At 42.1% G+C, this 22,184-nt stretch overlaps 1 protein-coding gene across 2 annotated transcripts; it reads right to left on the bottom strand.

Annotated features, from left to right (window-relative positions):
• Window positions 1–4,836: 4,836 nt before the first annotated feature.
• On the bottom strand, window positions 4,837–21,836 carry LOC107377479 (3',5'-cyclic-AMP phosphodiesterase 7B). 2 transcript variants are annotated; one of them, XM_015947094.3, is made up of 13 exons: window positions 21,628–21,836; window positions 19,090–19,150; window positions 11,412–11,501; window positions 11,022–11,185; window positions 10,777–10,840; window positions 10,573–10,668; window positions 8,041–8,141; window positions 7,329–7,460; window positions 7,162–7,253; window positions 6,518–6,662; window positions 6,341–6,437; window positions 6,165–6,245; window positions 4,837–6,087 (listed from the first exon to the last, which is right to left on the bottom strand). In XM_015947094.3, exons 1-13 carry the CDS (start codon window positions 21,646–21,648, stop codon window positions 5,879–5,881), a joined length of 1,353 nt encoding a protein of 450 aa, XP_015802580.3. In that variant the 5' UTR covers window positions 21,649–21,836; the 3' UTR covers window positions 4,837–5,878. The 2 variants fall into 2 exon arrangements, with proteins under 2 accessions (XP_015802580.3, XP_015802579.3); XM_015947093.3 differs by lacking the exons at window positions 19,090–19,150; window positions 21,628–21,836 and adding an exon at window positions 15,641–16,576.
• Window positions 21,837–22,184: the final 348 nt, after the last annotated feature.

Raw genomic sequence — 22,184 nt, 5'->3', positions numbered from 1 at the left:
CTGTGGACTTTCTGTGCAGAGTACATTAAAGGAGTTCAAACTACAAACCCACCAGTTATAAGATGATCTCTGAACTCCTGAGTCTAGATTTTCTCTTCATGCGTGTTCTTTCTCCACAAACTAAAAAAAAACAAACATGCATGCTTGGTTAACTGGCAACCCCGAATTGTCTCCAGGTGTTCCCCACCTCTCTCTACTGAGAATTAGGTGCAAATACTCCTGTGATAAGACAATTTAATTTTCATCCACACAAGTTTCTTTTTTATTTTATTTTTTTATAAAATTTGAGCAAGAAGTTGTCTTCACCGCGTCTAGATGCTGCCGTGTGATTGGCTGATTAGATATTTGTGTTAAATAGGAAAGTTGAACTGGTGAGACGAACAAAAGCTGGCAGTCTCAGCCCAGCCACCGTTGTCTCTTCTTTTTCTTTTTTAGTTCCTCTTTTCAGAAACATTGAAAAACGACCCAACTAATGTGGTGTAAAAGGTGAAATACAGTCTGTACAGCAAGCAAGTCCCATAATCCTCTCACACATGCTGCACTTCTTTCTGCTCCACTTCAAGGAGCGAGCAGTTTCTGCTGCGCTCTTAGTGACACCGAGCATGAGAGCAAGAGTCAGATTTAGGATGTGAACGGAGGATAATGACGAACAAGAGGTGATTAACCCTTTAGTTGCAGAGCGCAAGAAAGAGACACCAGAGAAATGCAGCAAGTTTCATTTTTCACTTTCTGCACACTCACACACTTCAGTTAATTTGTTTTTGGAGCTTATGTATGATTATATCCACTTTATTCAGGCGTATTTACTTAATTCTGAGAAAAAAACCACAGATGATGGCTGGTCTTGATGGTTGTCAGCCAGTGGGCTAAAGGAGCATGCTTGCCTCTTCCTTTTGTAGAGGGTGTTTGAATGACTGCCACTTAGGGGGCTAAAGAGGGGGCTCTGTTTGCAGTGTCAATATTTATAGTGACACATGCGTGATGAATGCTGACTGACTCTGCTGAAATGCATGACTGCGTGTGTTTAAGATAGAATAACCAGCATGAAATGATCCTGCTCCAGTGAGCAGATTACCGTCAGGTGTCCCTAAGATCAGTAATAAAACATCTGGATGTTATCTGAGCCCATCCCAGGAGAACGGGCTTCAGGCCTCTGACTGGATCTCTGGGCAAGATAAAGTTTAGAAAAGTCAGCCCCTGCTGTGCTGAGTGATTTATTAGTGCACCTTACACAATCTACCAGTCTGATTTGCAATGCAAAGTCAGGGAAATGAGGGGAAGGCGGGCTGTCATCTGCACAGAAGCAGGTCTGTGTATTTAAAGTGTGTTTTTCTCTGGGCTCTATCCTCTTGTCTGAGTAAAGGCTAAACAACCTCTTCACAGTCCTTCAGCTTCACGAGTCAATAGTGTGACTCATTCATCTCCATCCTCGCTGCTGTTTGGCCTGTAAACTACAACTAAACACTAAACTTTTTCCACTACGGGACCTCACCCTGCCCCTCTCAAGTTGTCTGTTGACACAAAAGCTGCCCCCACCCCCCAGCTGCGGTTACATCACATGAATCGTCACTTTGATTCGCAGGTTGACCTGCGTTTTATTTATACTGTAAACAAAGCAGCAGGAATAGGCTCCCAAAGCCATGAGGGTTGGAGGGCTCTTCGTTTGTCTGCCCCGCTCAGACAAACCTAAACTCACACTGCTGGATTGCCCTCTAGTGGTTGTTTGCAACATTCTCTTGTTTTTATTTACATGGAAGGTCACAAAAGTGGTGATCAAACCAAGTTAGGATTTTTTGGGGTCCTTTTCAAACAATGAATGCTTCCTTATGCTCCCCATGGCATTTTAAAGCAGAACACAAATATTTAGACACTTATTTTCTGATTTATTGCCTCAGATTGGCATACAGGAACATGACTTTACCACTGACTCTGTTGGCTCTGCAACGCTGATGTTTTATCTCTACAAATAACACTAACCTGGAGGAGTTCAGCTGTGGGGTGGAGTTGCTAATGCTAAAGGTTAGCTTCCAATAGTTGAGACTGTTCCAAAAACAGCCTTCCCTGTCCCAAACCAAGATGGGTGAGTCCATGAATGTTTAGTTACAGCGTGACGTAGATCTGCCAGGCTTTTCAAATCCTAGAATCTATTTTGTATCAGAAGCTAATGCAGGAGATAAGTGTAGGAGACTATTTTCCTGTTCAGCCCGCAAGAAAACCTCTGTGGCCGATTCTAATCAGAAATAATCATAAAATTACAGTTTTTCAGTGAAGTTGACCTTTAAACTCAACCAGAGATGACATAATGTGGTGACTAATGTTGAATCGGTTTCCTCCTCTTTAGAATAAGTTAAGTCCAGAAAACAGACATTTAGTTCAAAATATACAATCAGTTATCTTATTTAGACATTTATCCATTTTTAGCAGCTTATCTGGAGTCGGGTCGCGGGGGCAGCAGCCTAAGCTGAGATGCCCAGACTTCCCTCTCCCAGCCACTTGGGTCAGCTCTTCCGGGGGAATCCCAAGGCGTTCCCTGGCCAGGTGAGAGACCTCCAGCGTGTCCTGGGTCTTCCCTTGGGTCTCCTCCCAGTTGGATGTGCCTGGAAAACCTCACCAGTGAGGCGTCCAGGAGGCTGATCTAAGCAGTTATAAGTTCAGTAATCTTTATTTGTATAACACCTTTAACAGGATAAAAGCCACAAAGTGCTTCACAATAAAATAAAAACAGATAAACATAAAACCATACTGCCCTGTCTAAATAAAAGGGTCTTCTTTTGCTGTTTAAAAAAATAAAGACAACTTAAGGACGGAAGCAATGCATTCTATTGTCACATGTCTCCTCTGGTCTTAAAACAAGTTTGAGAAACTACTAGAAGCTTTTGGCCAGAAGATCTCAGGCTGCGAGAAGGTAGCTTCTTAAACAGCTGATATATGTCCTACAGGATTGATAAGCTAATGGCTAGTATGAGGACAGCAAAATCGTACTGCCATCTCGAAACACCATAAAATACTCCTGTTTATTAGTTATAGTTGAATAATTAAATTTTAGGGAGAAACCGGAATCAACACACAAAAAATCAACTGTGGACAGAAAAAGTGTAATTTCTGTTTGTTTTCAAAGAGTCAGATCATGTCATGTGATTTATAGTAAAGCTGTTAGTACCCTGGTGTGTGTGTGTGTGTGTGTGTGTGTGTGTGTGTGTGTGTGTGTGTGTGTGTGTGTGTGTGTGTGTGTGTGTGTGTGTGTGTGTGTGTGTGTGTGTGTGTGTGTGTGTGTGCAGAACACATCTGTAGTGCTGAGTGAAACAGTTGTGGGTCAGTTACCCTGTTCATTCTGAGAGGTATTCAAATACAGGTCCAGGTCAGACTCAGACTCAGGTCATGTTCTAAACTCCCAACAACGTGTTCTCGGGTCGTAGACACAAACGGCTTGGAAGCAGGGGCGCAGTTAGGACTTTCAAACTGGGGGGGACAAAGTTCCAATGTACCCTCCCCCAAACACACACGCACGCACACACACACACACACACACACACACACACACACACACACACACACACACACACACACACACACGCACGTACACATACACAAACTATTGCAAGCGCCTTAACTAGAGCTCAGTCAGTTTGTGTAATTTCATCCAACGGTTTACGTAAAAACTGTTTGAAGCCGTTATGCAGCGGAACGCTGGCAACAAAGCTCTGCCTGATCAACACTATAAATGATAAATGATCCGCACTTGTACAGCGCCTCTCAGAGTAAGGACTCCAAAGCGCTTTACACTACAGTGTATCATTCATCCATTCACACACACACATTCACACACTGATGGTGATAAGCTATGATGTAGCCACAGCTGCACTGAGGCGCACTGACAGAGGCACCCCACTATTTAATTCAGTCATTTGTTATTCTCCCAATCAATTACTAACCAAAACCTCACGCTTTATGCTAAACATTAAATGATTTTCAGCGTACCGATCTTTACAGAAAACATAAAAGCCCTAAAAAACTGCTCATAAAATATAATAAGAAACAAAATTCACTTATCACTTAGAGCAGTAGTTCCCAGACTTTTCAGCCTGACCAACAGATGTTCCTTCGTATTTTTACGTTATTTAGAAATGTTCATTATATTTGGAAAGTTTTATTTATATATAAATGTCTTTTTATATTTTACTTTTTTATGATTATGTGGCACACTTGACTTCCATACATAACGCATCGGTATCTTCCCCTTTTTCCAAGGCTTTTTTTTTTACGTTGTCGCTACGTCTGTCACGTTAGCGGTGTTTTATCATCATTTCTACATCCATCACGTCCCAGAGAAGGTTAAACCAACATCAAACCCAACGTTTGGAGCTTGTAAACTCCACACACCTCTCGTGCAGCACCAGCTGTCTGATGCTGCAGCAGCGTCAGTCTTCTTTCTGGCCTTAGTTGGGGGGGACGGATCGGGGCAGATCCTCCTCCCCCCCGTCCCCCACCCTATCTGCGCGCCTGCTTGGAAGCCATAAAACCAGAACAATTCTACATTTCAACACCAAATTTGAGTTTAGACTCTGATTTCTCACTAAAACTGACAAAAATGTGGCTCAAGTGGAATCAGTGACGTGAATGTTACATGTGGCCATTTTCAGTAATATTTCACATTATTGCACAGCCCCTCTGGGTGAAGGCAGAGATCACAGCTTGAGTCGTTAAAAAAATCTACATGTAGATTATTGTTGACATGAGTGTTTTACAAAGAGCTGTGTCAGGATCACAAAGCAGCACTAAATAATCTGCACAACGTCAAACTGGAAGTGAAGGTTAATAAACAGCAGAGTGATAAAATAATTGTAACTTTTATGCTTTAATCCACTAATATTTAGAAATACCATATGAATTGTGATATTACACAGGTACAAACACGGTTTTAGTCTTTTTCCTTCTGTAACGATTATATTTTTATTAGGGATGCTTTGAAATTGGAGGCATCTGCCCACTGATTTAATATAGTGCACTGTTGCAAGCGTCATGATAAAAAAGGAAGTATTAAAAATACTTAAAGGTAAGAAAGCAGTGAGATTAGTATAACAGTACTCTGACACCTTGGCAACACCCACCAGAGCCCGATCCCTTGCTGCTACAGCGCCGAGTGTGTTCCAGGATGGTGACACTGCCGATACACACTGGTTGGTGATCAGAAACAGTTCAGCGACAGGTCGAGCTGCTGTTAAGGCTCATTCGTTCATGAGCTTGATTCGGCTGTTTGTTAGGACCAGCAGAAAAGAAGCCGAGGTGTCGGCGTGAGGAGTGCTGGAGTGTACATCACAGTTAGACAGATTATACAGATTATATGTCTGTTGTTTTTTAATGGCTATAAAACGCATCCAGCTGACTCGTGTTAATAGTTTGTGCTGAGAGTTAAAAACCACTTCAGTGAAACGGCGGGATGAAAGGGCATCCAACTGGAGTGAAAGAATTAGGAAACAAACAAGAAAACAGATTAAACATCATCCTATTATTTTAAAATGTTGACATATTTATACATCCCTCTCGTTAAGTTCCTGCTCAGTCCAGCTGACCTTCATATATATTCATTTGTTCTTCAGCTTTGTGCAAACAACTTCTGTGAGCCGTCTACCTCAGTGGAGAAACCTTTCCTTCTAATCCACTTATTCTCACTTCATCTGAAGAAATAATCCGAGTTATGAGGAAGTCTGCTTTCCTGTCTTCCTCTTCTTCTCCAGCAGAGGGAGCCATTTCCACACCTCCGGACCAAAACTGCTCTCCCATGCTCCCGCTCTCTGGGAGAATATACGTGGAGTCTGATAACTACTCCTCTCCTCCCAAAGTACAGAAATATTAAACACCACAGATATCAGGTGGAGCTTTAAGAGATATCCTCCCCATCTCCTCCGCCTCCGCCTCCAGGCTCCTCAGAGTGAGGTTGTGTTTCTGAAGCGGCGTGCACACACCAGAGACGACTCCAGCGGTCCTTGTTCTTGTGCAGGTTGCTCATCATCATCTGGCTGAGCAGGCTGGGTTCAGTGAAGCGCTGCCACTCCTGAAACAGAGGCTGCACGATGTAGGAGATGAAACCTAAAACAACCAGGAAAGTTTTGTTTCAGCATCTCGATCAGTCCTGAGAAATGACTTCTGTCTCGTCTGTACCCCACCTATCTGGACAGCAGGGACTGAGTCGGTCAGTTTGTCACACAGAGGACTAATCTCCATATTTAACTTCCTCTCCAGATCACCTGCCAGGTTAGCGAGGACAGAACCACAAAACCTAATTAAAAATGAGCATGTTTTGGTTAGTTTGAGACCGATAAGGGTCCTGAAGTCTTCTTACCCTGACGGTAGAACTCCTCACACACCCGCTCACTCCACTGCCGGCTCAGCTCCCAGTCCCGACATGGATTACACACGTCGGCACACTTTAGAGCAATCTGGAGGCGAGGAGAGAAACTGAGATCAGATCAAAAAAGAATGTTAACCCAGTGTTCCTGTAAAGGGAAACGCTCTTCACCTGCAACATGAAGTGTCTGTGTGAAGCCAGCTGGAGGTCCAGATCCTGGTTGTCCAGATGTTCTCGGAACGTCACCAGGAACTCGTTCTGCCTGCTGATGTCTGTAGCCAAGATGAGAGAGCCCAGCTGCTGCTCGATGTCCTGCCTGCACAGGTAAAGATGGCAAAATCATAAATCTGACTGCATCTACATCCAAAAGCCATCTGGAACATACTAAAAGTGTCTTTTCCAGTTTATTTTGTAGCAAGATGCTACAAAGAGAGTATCTGACTCTGACCTCACCATTTCTGCTTCGCCTACAAGGCACAGCAAAGGTCATGGGGTGGCCAGTTGGTCTTTAACATTTATAACATAGCAATAATTTCACTGGAGGACATAACCTGAAATGCAGGTTCTCTTATTTTGTTGGACTCTTATTTTGAAAAGTTAAGAGAACCATTAGATTCAGATGACAGAAGTGTGAAAATGTTATAGTTTTAGAAAGTTAAATAATCTTTTCCTGCTGCTTCATTACAGACAGATAAAACACTTATTAAAAATCTAAATAATTTACTAACTGCAGCAAACCGGGTCCTAAACACTCCCAACAAACCAACTGCAGGACTTACAGCTAAACACAATTTACTGGACATAAGTGTTCTTACGAGATGTTGGCAGGCAGGTGGGACAGCAGGCCCGACTCCCGCAGCATTCCCACAGTGGACCTCCAGTGGTGGCTCTCCAGCACAGATGTGTTCTGCACGAGGATGAGCCACAGTCAGAACTAAAATCCAGCACCAGGTGATAATCCCACACCAACACCTATCAGTACCTGATAGAGGGACGCCAGGTGATGTCTGGTCTTCATTAGAAAAGGCTGGTTGACTCCAGGATGATCCACATCATGAGCTGCTGCTGCCATCAGACCCAGGAACCCGTCCAGAGGAGTCAGCTGCTCCGCCAGCTGCAACCACAACGATGCTACATTCATTACCCGTCTCTTCTCCTACAGGTTCTGTCAGATGTTCTAGCAGCACATTTAAAATATCTTTATCCCTTTAGGTTCATAAAATGCTCACACGTTATCAAAGTTGGTTTTCTTGGACTTGTTTATCAGTGCAGGGGGAACACTTAATGATGAGCAAAGGACAAAAACGCTTTATTGATTGGAGAAACTGCTGACTTGTCACATTCTGATTTTCTGTAACACACAAAGCCTGAGCTCTGTATCGAATATCATTTAGTGCTTTTAACAAAATAGGTTAATCACAAAGTGCTTTACGGAGCAACAAGAGGACACAAAAGCAAATACTGAATACGAGGAAAGATGCAAAGACACCTAATCTGGTCAGGGGGCCTCAGAGAAACCTCTGAGCTTTAAATAGACATGCCACGCAGTTCACGTGAGCGGGAGTCATCCCTCTGGGAGCTCCGCTAATAGATTATGTCAAGGAGAAGCCTTACAAAGTGGATAGGTGTGTGTGTGTGTGCGTGCGTGCGTGCGTGCGTGTGTGTGTGTGTGTGTGTGTGTGTGTGTGTTTTACCCTGGGCTCCTTCATGTAGCAGTACATGGCTTGAGTCACATCAGCAGCATGAACAGCATTGTGATATGGATTGTTGGAATGATAATCATCCTGCACCATCCCTGGAAAAGCAACACACAACCTGGATAAGTTGGGATAGATATTTACTATTTTTTAGTGATGCACCGATACAAATTTTTTTGACCAATGCGATATCCGATATTAAGATCACTGCTATGGCCGATAACCGATAATTGCCGATACCAATACTGACATTAATGCTTCTAAAATCAGCAGATTTCATATTATTAAAGCTGAATTTACATTATGTACACACAACACACACATTTACGCTTCTGAGATTATTACAATCACTGTCACATGACTAAATAACCCCCCCCCCCCACACACACACACACACACACACACCCTCTGAAACAGATAAACAAATGGAAACAAGATGGAAAAAATATTGGTCGTTAATATTGGCCCAGATTTATTTTTTGGACCGATACGTTAAAAAATGACTAACATCGGCCGATACCGATATTGATGCCGATACATTGTTCATCCCTACTATTTTTATACATCAAGTCAAGCCCATCCGTGGACATGCTGATAGGAAGTATCAGAAATTAGGAGTTTGATGCTGTGCTAAAACGTTTCATTTATAGATGACATGAAAATATTATGAAATGTCAGAAAACAAAGAAAATAAAAATAAATACAAGATGCACTTTAGATGTTGTTGTGTTTTAGCAGGTTACTATTGTGTTTTCAGCACTAATTTAATTAGTTTTTTGGGGGGTCAAAGTTAACATTATCGCATTAATGCATTAATTACTTCATGCAATCATATCACATGTTTAACAAATACTTTGTTATACAAGTCTGTTTGCTTGCTCTAAACTGTTTAAAAACTTGCTAACCCATATTCTGCACACCCACACTAAACAGCAAGCACATCAACGTGGTAAAAAAAAAGAGGATGGTGAAAATTGGTAAGTAATAAAAAAAAGCACTTCTGTTCAGTCAGAGAAAAAGTAGTTGTGGGAGTGAATGCCAACCAGACCGTGCACGCAGCTGCAGGCACACAAAACACGAACATTATTGTGTGATGGTACATTTTTAATCTGTAATTAATTTGCGATTAATCGCAATTAACCATGAGTTAACTACAAAACTCATGCTATTATCCATGATTAAAACTTTGGGTTGACTGACAGCCCTAGTTTTTATATATTGTTATACTCTAAAGTTGTTTGTTTTATTTAAACGTATATTTACGTAACATCTGCTTAACAAATGCTCTAAAACATTTGTCTACTGACATTTCCTTGTATTTTCCCATTACACTTGGTCAGTTCATTGATTTATTGGATTAACTTTGGTTAAATGTTTGATTTTAATACTGTGCAGTGAACACGATTAATAATCATCAGTGTTTGAAGACCGATTCATCAGCTGATGTTACTAGTGATATTTTAGCATGAAAATAAGGAGGGAAACTTTGGCCATCAGCTTACCATGACCTCTACATAACCGCATCAGCAAAAGAAAAATCTTATTTGTCGATCTCTACTGATAAGCTACCATGCCTCACTCAAAGACGAGACTTTGACAACAAAACAACAATTGGCATCTTATTGCCAGAATGAATGAAATCTCTGAGAGAAACTGAGACCTCCATTTCACTGAATCACTCACAACAATGCTGTGTTTGGGAGCAAATGCTCAGAAATCTCTGAGGGCACCATCTAAATGTATCATACACCTCTCTCCAGTACCATGATAATGGCCTCTTGTTAATGAACGTGCACCTCTGGCCGGCCAGCACAGTTACAACATTTTGTTTTACATTTTTACACGTTTAGAGAAATAATGCTAACTCTGCATCTGTTTCTAGATACTTCCAGACCCTCTGTGATTGACATCTGTAGGTAAGCGAATGTTTAATACTATTGGCTAATGCTGAATGGTGGTCAGTTCAAGTTGCATGGGGCTCTAACTGACATGCTGCCTACATTATATCACAGGATAAGTGTTTCTAAAATATCAAACATATTTTCTGAAAGGGGGAAAACTCAGGTTAGCTTCACTCAAACAGCATTTCATGAGTTGAAATGAGTTATTTCCTCATAATCACACACAACACTACACTGGTTTGTATATTCTCAAATAAGGAATCAAAAAGCTTTTTGCTACAGGATAAATATCCATCAAAACTCTTCAATTTACTTCATCCAGATTAGTCACTGATCCATGGATTAGCTCAGGGTTTATTCCCAGGGACTGATTGTTGGATAAAAGGATGTTGAAGGATTTCCTGTCAAGGTCAATCCTGCCTAGAAGCTTTTTATTGAATAAAATTAAAACTTTTGTAAAAACAGACATGTAGATTTTAATTATTGAGATAAGAACACTGATACGGTAGCTAATTCTACCAATAACCCTGTATGATGCCTTATAACACGATGTAAAGATGTCAGACACAGAAACTACAATGACGGACATGTTGTTCACACTAAAGACACATTTCCATGTGGTGTTTACCAAGAAACCGGTGCAGTTTGACCATGTCCAGCTGGAAGTGGTGAATGAGATCACACACGTTGAAAAGATGGCACATCAGAGTCACCAGACTGTTACCTAAAAACAGGAAAAAGACACAAGCATATGGAATAAGCAGTCGGCTGTGACATACAAATAAACTGGTTTGACATTAAATAATCCCAATGAAAGATAGAATGATCTCACCGTTTGTTAGACGATCAAAAAGGAAAATGTCAAAATTCCATGTTTCTACTTTTGATAACATGTGCTGGAAAAACAGAGACAGCTTTTATGATTATTATGGTTTCATTCATGACACGAAGTTGTGTGTGTGTGTGTGTGTGTGTGTGTGTGTGTGTGTGTGTGTGTGTGTGTGTGTGTGTGTGTGTGTGTGTGTGTGTGTGTGTGTGTGTGTGTGTGTGTGTGTGTGTGTGTGTGTGTGTCCTCACAGCTGCCTGTCCCAGGTAGTCATTGTCCAGTATGTGTAGTGACCCAGGAGAGTGTGAAGCTAACCCCCTCAGTAACCTGGAGGCATGGAAGAATCTCTGGAAGCTCAGCAGGCGGTTTAACTTTCTCCTGGTGCCAGACTCGACCTCCCCCTGCTGGGAACTCGCTGAATTACAAAAGTCAGGAAGAGACATGCAAGACTTGCGTGAGTGGCTGACGAAAAACTGTCCACATGATAAAGTGTGACACAAATACACAAAAATGTCTTTAAACAGGACCTTGTGTGGTAGTATCAAGTTTATCTGGATTTTAGAAATGTTCCCCACAATGTTTGCCCAAAGAAAATAATATCTGCAGTAGATTCATGAAAAACGACAGTGATCGGCTCTTACTGTTCAGGACACGCAGACCAATCAGCGGGTAGGAGCCTCGTCTCTCTGCCAGCAACACACCAGCATGACCAGTGTTCAGCCTGCCATCAGCTATCGGAGGAGCAGGTAAAGTAGAGAAATATTGATGTTTGTTAGAGTCGATAAGGTAATGGGTTCTGCTGCAGCTGCAGGGCTGACAGCAATGTGATCAGACGTCTAAAGCCCGGTTCACACTGAGCAAAGAGGTGGTACACTCCATGGGCCAAGATTTCACCGAGCCAAACTGCACCACGTCCCTCTGTAGCAGGACGCGCCAATGTCACAAGCACACTCACCAAAAAGCATCTGTCACTAAAAGCCGACAGATACCCAGGATGCAGGGGTGGACTGGCAATATAACCCCCCCACCCCCACCCCCCCATGGTCAGCAGGACAGAGAAATTGTCATCCCAGTCTACCTCTGCCAAGATAGCAAAGGCCATCACTTCTTTATTTCCAACCCTGAAAAAGGAGGATTCCACATGGTCTTACACGCAGCCTCCATTGTTGCTCATGTTGCTACAGGGCAGCAGCAGCTCAGGAGGAGTGGGTTGTCCAGTAATCAGAGGGTTGAAGGATCAATCCTGCCTCTCAGCAGATGTAATCTGTCGATACGATATATATTGCAATACAACAAAGATGATATGATATATTACCAGACGATATTTGCAACTTTAAAAACGGATGGTTATTAAATAACTCGTCCAGACACTTCTACATCCACCGTTCCCACAAGATCTTGTTGTTCTGTCAGAATGAAGGTGGTAAAACTGCTGCCACCTCGCGGTTGGAGTTTGAACTGTCTCATACCAAAAATACAGTAAACATTTGCATGTATATTATCGGTAAAAAATGATACACTGCTTTTATTTATCGATTCAGTATCATAACATGAAATAGTGCAATATTTCAGTGTATCGATATTTTCTTAAATCCCAAGTAAATAGATTATGAGTTGTTCTTAAACTAGTGCTGAAGTAGGTGAAAAGGTTCATCCAATAAGTATCACTTCATACATTTGGGAGCAGAGGCAAATTCCTGGCACTCAATGAAGCTTCTCTGTTTGGTTAATGGAGATCTACTGGCAGCTGATTACAGCAAAGACGACTAAATGTGTGACTCTAGAAGCATGTCTGAATCCTAAAAGAGATTAGGTGTTTCCAGATGATTTATTATTCCAGTGTAAATGTGTACAGACTCTGTGATGCACCAGATGGAGCAGAAACGTAAAAAAGCACAACAAGACACTGAAGTCTGAAGTAAAAATGTGTGACTTGTACAGCCCAAGGCCAGTGACAAAGCAAGACTAAACAGAACGGGGTCTGCTGTAGCAGAACCACACACACACACACACACACACACACACACACACACACACACACACAAATAATGAATAATTAAGACCAGCGGATGGGAACTGGAGCGTATTATATCCCTGAGGTTGCCAGTTCACATCACCTCTGTGATTCCTGTTGAAGAGACACTAAAAGCAGCTGCTGATGGGTTTGTTGTCGCTTTGGTAACCTCTTTGAGCCTCCAGCTTCTAAATTAAAAGTCTGCCACAATAGTAAACATGCAGGCAAAGGCACGCTTGGATTGTCTATGATGAGGAAAATGTACCTACTTTTGTGTGTACAGTTCAATAGACAGATCCAAAGGAAAGTGATTCATCAGTTTCAAACGTCCTAGTTTGTGCAATAAAAGGAAGAAAAGAGGGATGAACTCTGCTTTTAATCCAACATGTTGGCAGATGGAGCGACAAGAAAATGCATCTTCTGGAAAACACCCCAGAAACAGATCCCCCTCAGATTAGACAGAACAAACTCCCTCCGGTTCTTTACATCCCCTTCCTCCTTTCCTCTGTCTCCCTCTCTCCCCGTAGCTCACAGTGGTAACTGGGTCATTGTTTTCAAGCAGCTCAGAACTGGGTCATTTAGGCTGAAAACGTGAATCACGCAGCGATCCTCGCACGCCTCCTCGTTAACACTTGCTGTGAATGTGTACACACACTTGCAAATGTGGTTGAATGCCCGTTGCTAAATGCACAAACATGACTGCACACTTGGCACACACACACACACACACACACACACACACACACACACACTGGAAGAGACATGAGAACTGACAGGAGGATGTTGACTCTGAGGGTGTTTGTGGTACGATCTGTGCTTTGGGGCTATTTTCCCTGTAAAACCCAAATGCGTCATTCTGAGCTTTACTGACTAACGCTGCAGATTCAGATGAACAGAACAGGAGCAGAGGATGCTTCCTCCTACCTGCAGCAGCTGCTGCATTATTTACATGTGCAGACACAAACAGTAGGGGTACCATAAGAATTTGTGTTTACTTTAGATGCAGTAAACATGTTTGGTGTGGAACTGCATGTTAAGATAAAAAAAATCACATCTGTTTCTGCGTGAGATCAGTTGTAAAGAACATTTTCACTAAAAGTTTTTTTTAATCCTTATTCAGGCTGCAACTGAACTTAGATATTTTAATCACACTTTAGTTTGGGGAAAAAACTTTTTCCAAATAAAAAAAATCTATGAAAAACACTTAAATTTCAAATGTTTCCCACTAGAGGGCAGTATCAACGGCATTAACAAATCCAAAACACATATTTGACCAAAGATTTACGCCCCCCCCCCCTTAGTTTTTCACTATGTAATCGTAATAATAACTTAAATTTAACAGATTTTCAGTCGTTTTTAAATGTGTGAAAATTATAAATGAACAATATAGTAAAGAACAGCCTTTGTTTGGAGAAAAAGTATTTGTTGAGCTAGTTGGAGAGAACTGAGAGCATTGTTGTCTTATACATTTAATTGAAGTTTATAAAAGAGGAAAATCTCTAAAATTTGTTAAAAACTGAAATATTAATTGATGACATTGTTAAGATTTACTTTTAGAGATGAGCTTTAGGTCACGTGCACATGTAGCCGAGTTTTTGTAAAATCAAACATCCTCCCCGCTCATCTATGGAAAAAACACCACCTTGTTCTCAGCAAAGGTTCCAGATCATTGTGAAGCACATTCATATGCAAGCCTGTAGGTGGCAGTAGTTCCTCAACGTAACAGCATCTGAGCTGAAAACATTCCTTGGACATGGATTAGCTAGATGGCGAGAAAAAACCATCCTAAACGTCATCCTTCACCTGTGGCCTTCTGCATAGAGCAGCTATTGAGTTTGTAAAAACACTGTGAGGTCAGAACCTTTTTGTTGCAGGCAGTGATGTTGAAAAACCCCAAACCCCAGTTCTTTATGTCCACGAGCTAATGCTGACAACATATCTCCACTTTAGTACGAGGTTTTGGAACAAATCCTTTTTGGTGGCGTTTATCCTCACTTTCATGTGGATTTCAAACCAAACCGTAGAAAATTCTCTCTTTTTTTTTTGTGGGACACCCGGCTATGTGCGTAAAGGACTAGTAGTTAGCCTATCAGTCTTGAAGAACATCCTTGTGGCCAAATGCTTTGAAAATGACAGAAAGCTCTTCTAAATTATCATATTTTTACAACAAAAGCAGCAACAGGAGCTCCTCTTCTGTTCCAAACTCTGGTTCTGTTCAGGTGTTTTTCATAAAATGTCACAATGACTCACCATTAGAGTTTCCTCATTGACACACATTTCAATCAAACACTGTGCAGACAGCTTTCCATTTGCTTTAAGAAATCCTTCCACCTTAGAGGTTATCAGAGTTCAAGGGGAAAGCCACAGGCTGAGAACAACACACACAAGTCTCCATCGCTCATCTGATGAGTCACAGAAGGGAATTCCCCCCACAGCGAAACACCTATTCAATCTGAAATCTTAAAAATACGCAGATTGTTCCATCAGTGATTGACTGATGATTGAACAATAAAAAGTAAATCCGTCGGCATGTAGATAAAATAATAACAGATCAATAATATTAACTGAGTTATAGCTGTTTTGACTGATGATGTCATGGCGGTGGCATCAGATCAGCTGCGGTGCAGCAGATGGTATTCCAGCTTCATTTACTGTGGCTTTAGCACCAATCCTTCTGAGGCCCCGCCCACATTGCTTATACACACAAACACAAATAAACATATGGCCAGAGGCGCACTTGTCACAGCTAATCTGTCCAAAGAACTCACATTGTGATGTTTTCACGGCAGGATCGAACAGAAACACACATTACGACTCCCACAGGCTTTCCTATTTAATCTTTATTGAGCTCTTTACCTTCCAGATGTGCACAACTGTTCTCCAAGTCCTGCTTGACCTCCTCAACCTCCTCCTGCAGTGCCTCACACCAAGTGCCACCTTGAGTCCTCTTGTGCCCCTGAGCGCCTCCCCTGCGGGCCCTCCAAGCTGCCCTGAGGTGCCGTATAAGAGCCGGGAGCTCCAGAGCCAGTGACAGACCGCCACACGTAACAGGAGGTCCCCACGCCCGCGTGCCAGAGTGCTCGTCTGGGTAGACACCAAGACCGGAGTTCCCCATCTTAAAATCTGGACCCCAGATCCCCTCCAAAACTGGCATCATAGCACAACACAGAAATGTGCGGTGCAAAGATAAAAGAGTGGAGCAGAGTGAAGGCTGAGAGATGGTGGTGAGAACGGGGAAGACGGAGCAGCTCACCATCAGACAAGCATCAAAGATGAAGAGGAGGACAAACTAAAATAGTAGCAAGTCCTCCTATAGGACAGAGCATCAAAAACTCCACAGGGGGAGACGGCATCAGCAGCAGGAAAGAGATACCAGACGATAAAGATGTGTGGAAAAAAACTGAAAAAGAAATGAAAGAAGATGTAAATCAGGGGAAAAATCCATCTGCATCACTCTAAGAGCGTTCCTTCCCTCTGCTGCATCGCTCAGTCCTCTCCGTGTTGTTGTTGTGGAGTATGAAAGCCCCTCCTCTCCGCTCCATCTCACACACACACACACACGCACACATGCACACACACACACACACACACGCGCACACACACACACGCACACACACACACATGCACACACTGCCCCAACAACAAACCAATGGGATTTGAGTGAAACTCTATATTTGACTGCTTCTGTTTCATATGTAGGACGACCATGAGGTAAACACGGTGATGCCTTTGTCCTGAATAATGTACGGGTAAAATACACGATCAGGTCTGACTGATCACCAGTCACGGCTTCACTCATTTACCAAACTTTTGAATTTATAAAACAGAAGTATCTACAAACAACATGTAAAAATAAAAAAAAAAACTAAAAAGTTTAGTGACCTTTAGATGTTTAATTTAAAATATGGATAAATAAATCTCGTTTTTCAATTGAGCTCCGGCGTAATCAGTCTAATAGGTAAAAAGACAATCTGATTTTTTTTTCATGCCCCGCAGCAAAACAAAACCTGACATTTTCCTAGTCCCACCCACAGGATCCAACAAAGCAACCCTGCTTGAAGGTAAAGATGTAAACACAGCAAGGCCTTCGTTATTTACAGACAGAAACATTTGCATGACTTTGTTCAGGATTAATTTCTCTTGACCAATCAGCCGTTGAGCTCAAACACAATAGTTCTCCTGCAACTCTTGAAAAGAACTAAAAAAGTACTATCTGTTTTTGAAATGTTCACATTTTCTATAGGGAACATTCCCCTTGAGGAACAGTCACATGCAGAGAAAAAGTACACACACACACACACACACACATTGATTATCTTATATCAGCAAAATAACCTAACAGTCGTTAGAACAGGAGTGTTCAGAACAAAGATACAGATAAAACATAGAAACTTGTAGGAAGTGGAATGAGTTTTAACAGAATCATGGCTAACTTGACTGTTTTTGCTCACGTAGGCAGATCGATTATCTGCTGCAATCAAAGATATGTGAAAATGCTTTAAAAAGCTTTTCACAGAAGCGATGGCAGGAGAAAAAGGACACACTGAGCCAATGAGGTCAGTGGAAGTCCTGATGAATAAACTCTGGCAGAGAGCAGACAAGACGGCTGGCTCCAAATCCAGATGATCCCTGCCACTCCAGTCATTCCCCGTCCCTCACACAGATCTGCCTCCTTGTGGGACTTGCCTCTTATCCTGTTCTTAGCTAACACTCTTCTCCGCTGATGTCCTGTTTGTAAGAACGGAGAGGTGGAAGAGGGAGTTAAAACAGAAGAGGCTCTGAGCCAGCTGCAGAGGTCATCACAGAGCCAAGTCAGCCCAACTAAACCAACATGTTGTGTTTTCACTCAGCAGCCCTGCTGTTAATATCATACTGTATCACCCGCGGGGGGGGGGGGGGGGGGGGGGCTTGAGTCACGTTTACAGGACTTGGGACAAAGTTAAGACTTAGACATGGACTCTAACATGCACATATGTGACACGCCACTGTTTGACGTATTCAACATCTCCAGAAAGTGTCCACACATATGCCACATATCGTAAAGTTTGCTTTACAGATTTCTCCTCAGGAAAAAGCAGCACCAGATGTACAAAATGCCGGAGGTCATTGGAAGCCAAGACTAGGACAACTCAATGCCCCCACGCAATCACCAAGCTGACAGGGTAGCGTGTGGCTAAATAATAAAACGAGTTTAAAATTACTTTTGGTATGTTCATTCTGTGTTTATCAAATGTCATTACTTAGTACTTTCTGCACACAGTGTAATAAAGATTTGCTAGGTTTGGCTAACTCTGTAGCCTTTCTCAGACCAACGCTGATGTTGGTGGTGCCAGCAGCATCGGCTGTGCAGAAAAGAACCAAATAATGGAAGCTTAAAATAAATTTGAAAACAAAAATAATCAACATGCCACCTGTACACTTACAAGGGCTTTGGGATGTTGTGGTTATAAAATTTGTCCAGTAATCTGACCTAAAGTAACACGCCAACATTAGCATCGACAACAGCCATTTCACTCACTTTTCTGGTGCAAACGTAAGAAGTGGTGGTTGAAAATGGACATTCATGTTTTGGGACCTGACTTGGACTAATCCTATGTGACTTGGACTTGAGAGATAGTGACTTGACTACAACACTGGCATCACCTAGAACCAGGCATAACTGATACAGGTTGATGGGTACATCTTCTTCCTGACTAACGGAGTTATGATGAATGAAATGAACAAGCCTAGTCTGTATCTAATCGGCTGCTCAGTAAACGAGCTCTGCTACATCCTTACTACAATAAAACAACAGTTTTCACAGTGTGAGACATTTTTCCAAGTAAACACATCCAGTTAGGCTAAAACTTTAATGCATATGAAAAAAGTGAATTATTAATGAAATTAACATTTCTTTTGTTTACTTTTTCGTCTTCTTGTTTCACTTAGTCAATAATGTATAGGTTGTTTTTTCCTTCTGGTGCTTCTGCAGGCACAGACTAAACGGCTTAGGTGGAAATCATCGTTAAGGGAAACTTGTGGGGTTAAAACACCTTAATGAAGCAGATATGAGGGGGTGGAGTCAGCAGACTTTTAGTTGACACGTTTTGTTTTTACAGTCTTTAAAATGACTGCAAAGTCAGGTAAAGAGCAGTGATATTCCTGAGAGTTCGACACAGAAGTTACTCTGCAAAAGGTCAGTGAGAGCCTGAAGCACCCTCTCCCAATGTTTGGAAATCATCATACAACACCAAACAAAAGGGGACCGCATATGGTTCATCTCCCACTCTTCACACTCAGGTGTTGGGGTGGATCCGTGTTCTTACCCAGCATGCGAACCCGTACGGCATTCTGCTCCGACCATTTAAATGTGACAGCTCCACACCTCTGTGGCAAAGAGGAGAGAGAAAAGGACCATCAGTGTTACAAAAGCACACTCTGCTTTCACAGAGCATCATGACCCTTGCTGACAAACAGATTATGTGCTAAAAGTCACGTGTGAAGCCACAAAGTTTTTTTACACTTGTGTCTCAGAGGTCTGCACGGTGTTTCCCACAAGAACTACAGCTGTGTTTCATTTCATCTTTAGTCCTCTGTTCATGATCACTCAAGGGACACCTATTATCTATTAACATTGTCACCTTGACCATTAATTATAGTGATTTTATACCAAAAATAAAATCTGGATGGTAGTGAGGAAAAGACGAGTCCTTATTGACGCTGGTGTTGGTCGTTCCAGGCATGTCAGCATTTTGGCCAAAGACACAGAAATGTGGGTCAGGCAGCGCAGTGCCAAACTCTGGCAATGATGTCCACATTAATCACATGCTTCCACATGGCTGATCCTCATGGGCAGATGTTCTTTTTTTAGCCACTCTATCAAAGGTGTGTTTGTCTTGGAGTCAAATCACAAGATCTTCATATTTTTTCCCATTTATTTATAATAAAAGACATCTGGTAGCAGCAAAACAGACAAATAACCCTTTTCAGAACAACCTGTTGCATCAAACTAAGTCGATGCCTGGCGACCCCGTGGCCTTAAAAGTGTCACACGGATTTTTACTAATCAAGTCCACAATCAGTGTGAGGTTTGTCCTGATCTCAGATCAGCTCCAGAGCATAATTACGTCTAAAAGTCCTGCAGCTCAGGCCGACTCTGTACATTTCCCAGTTGGAGGCAGCTACATATGATGGCTAATAATAGTCATAATGGGTTTGATGTGTGTCCGCTGAATGGTGCACTAGCAGACACGTGTGTTGACATGACTGAAGGCAGACTGATAAACCTGTTCAACCCTCAGCTAATCATCTGCCCCCCCCCCCCCCCCCCCCCCCCCCCAAGAGAAAGAGATGTATACCTCAGGTAGGAGGCCTTACATTTGAGTTAGCACGCCGTTTACCAGCAGGCAGGAAACGGGTGGATGGGGACAAACCAGAAGGAATGACTACTCACTCACCGAGCCCACATTAACAGGACACCCGTTGGCTCCGTTTCTTTAATCATCACACTATTGTTCTTCTCATCCTCTTAAACTGTCTACAGTTGAGTGATTCTAGCTGGCTGCAACAAAACCAATAAGACTGGGTCCATAAATCCAACACTAGGAAAACAAACTAGAGAGGCTGTATAGTTTGTGTAAAATGACTCTAATTTGTTTACTTTGTCATCAAAACATTACAAAGATGCTTGAGGGTATGCATATTGCAACTGTCTTTCATGCAAGAAGACCAAAGAGTTAAGGTCCAAATTTCAACACTAAATAAAGCCAGATCTTGTGCAGAATCAACAGCTCTAACTCAATCTGTTGGCAGTCTACACAATATTACGGCTATTTCAGTCCATGCAATGTTTCAATGAATGTTGAGCCAACAATAACTAGTCTGTTAAAGCCAAAATGTTAAGTGAAAAAGTGATTAAAGTGGGTGATGAGCTTGCTCAATGGCAAATTTAGCCAAATATCTTTAGAACTGACTGAGATTTCACCAATTTGGTGTTTTTTCTGAGGCAGCCGTCGTAAAATAAGTTAATAACAAATGTTAAAACTTAGTTTTTGGGGTGAGTATGTGTTAGACATTGTTCAAAGCCAATAACAAACCAACCTTTAGCTTATGAATGTAAACAGATTGTATTTTTTGCTTTTTGTGTTCTTTAAGATCAACTGGCTGTGACGCAATCTTGAACTGGGTCAAGATTGATTAAACTTTTAAAACTTTTATTAAAATAGTCCTGTGGTTTAGCATCTATCATGCTATCACTACAGATACAAGAACCCATACAATGGTAAAAACATAATAAAAAATGTGCAATAAAAATACTTTTAAAGTTTCTCATTTGTTTCAGGACAGTAGATTATAATAACTTGCATATATCTTGCATATGTCTTTCCAACATATGCAATCATCTGTGCACACCCCCTGGCCCTGTATTTCATTCAGCAGCATCCCATCAGAATGTTTTTCTGCAGCGTCCAGGCTGCAGGTGCACTGCTGTAAATCTGTCAATACACGGACGAGACCTGTGGCTATAACACACGGGGCCCAGCTCACCACCACAGTAACAACACACACGTGCACGTTAAGAGGGAATACTGACAGGACTAACAAATAAGTCTTTATGAACTCAGTAGTTAACATCAAATCCTGTTTCAGATTAGAGAATAGTAGCATAACGATTTTGGAACAATGTCGCGCGACATCAAAGGAGATCAAAGCAGACCGACAACCGTAAAGGTAAATAATAAAGTCCCATTTAGCGCGAACGCAGGTGAGAGGAGTGCGTTTTCTGAAGTCGCACGGGGCTTTGTAGCTAAATACAACAAAGCGCGCGCGCGCGCGTGTCAGCTGTAAATTGACATTCTACGTACCTCGACCATTAAACAGGACATTTAACCATCGCAGCTGCTCGCAGATAACAAGAGAACGCGGCAGAATCTGGCGCGTGCGGCGTGTTTTCATGTCATGGGAGAAACGCAAGAGTTTTACCGCATACAGCAGGACTAGAGGTGACTTGTTAGCCTGGCTGACACCTGTTTCAGACTGTTTCCTCTTCCTCTCACGTCCTGTTCGCTACAGACAGTGTGGGATGTTTAAAGAACAAGGTTACGGCTGATGTTTACCCCGCTGCGCCTGTCCGCGTGCTCTGTGCGTGTTTGATGAGCTGAACCGCAGAGAGCGGAGGGGGGGGGGGGGGGGGGGGGGGGGGGGGCAGATTGTAGCACCACAGGGGCGGGACTTATGAGAAGTGAGCCAATCAGCGATGAGGAATATAACTGCTCTTATTCTGATTGGCTGGTTGGTGATTTAAGTAAACATCATGGTTTGTATTAAGATTACTACACCGATTAAAGGAGAATGAAGAATTTTCGAATTTATTCTGCAGCAGTATGTATTTAGGAATATTTTTGAACAATATAAAAATTTA

The sequence above is a fragment of the Nothobranchius furzeri genome, chromosome 2 (assembly GCF_043380555.1).
Source record: "Nothobranchius furzeri strain GRZ-AD chromosome 2, NfurGRZ-RIMD1, whole genome shotgun sequence".
Lineage (NCBI taxonomy): Eukaryota > Metazoa > Chordata > Actinopteri > Cyprinodontiformes > Nothobranchiidae > Nothobranchius > Nothobranchius furzeri.
The sequence above is the reverse complement of the archived record's forward strand: the minus strand, read 5'-3'. Positions and strand labels throughout refer to the sequence as shown.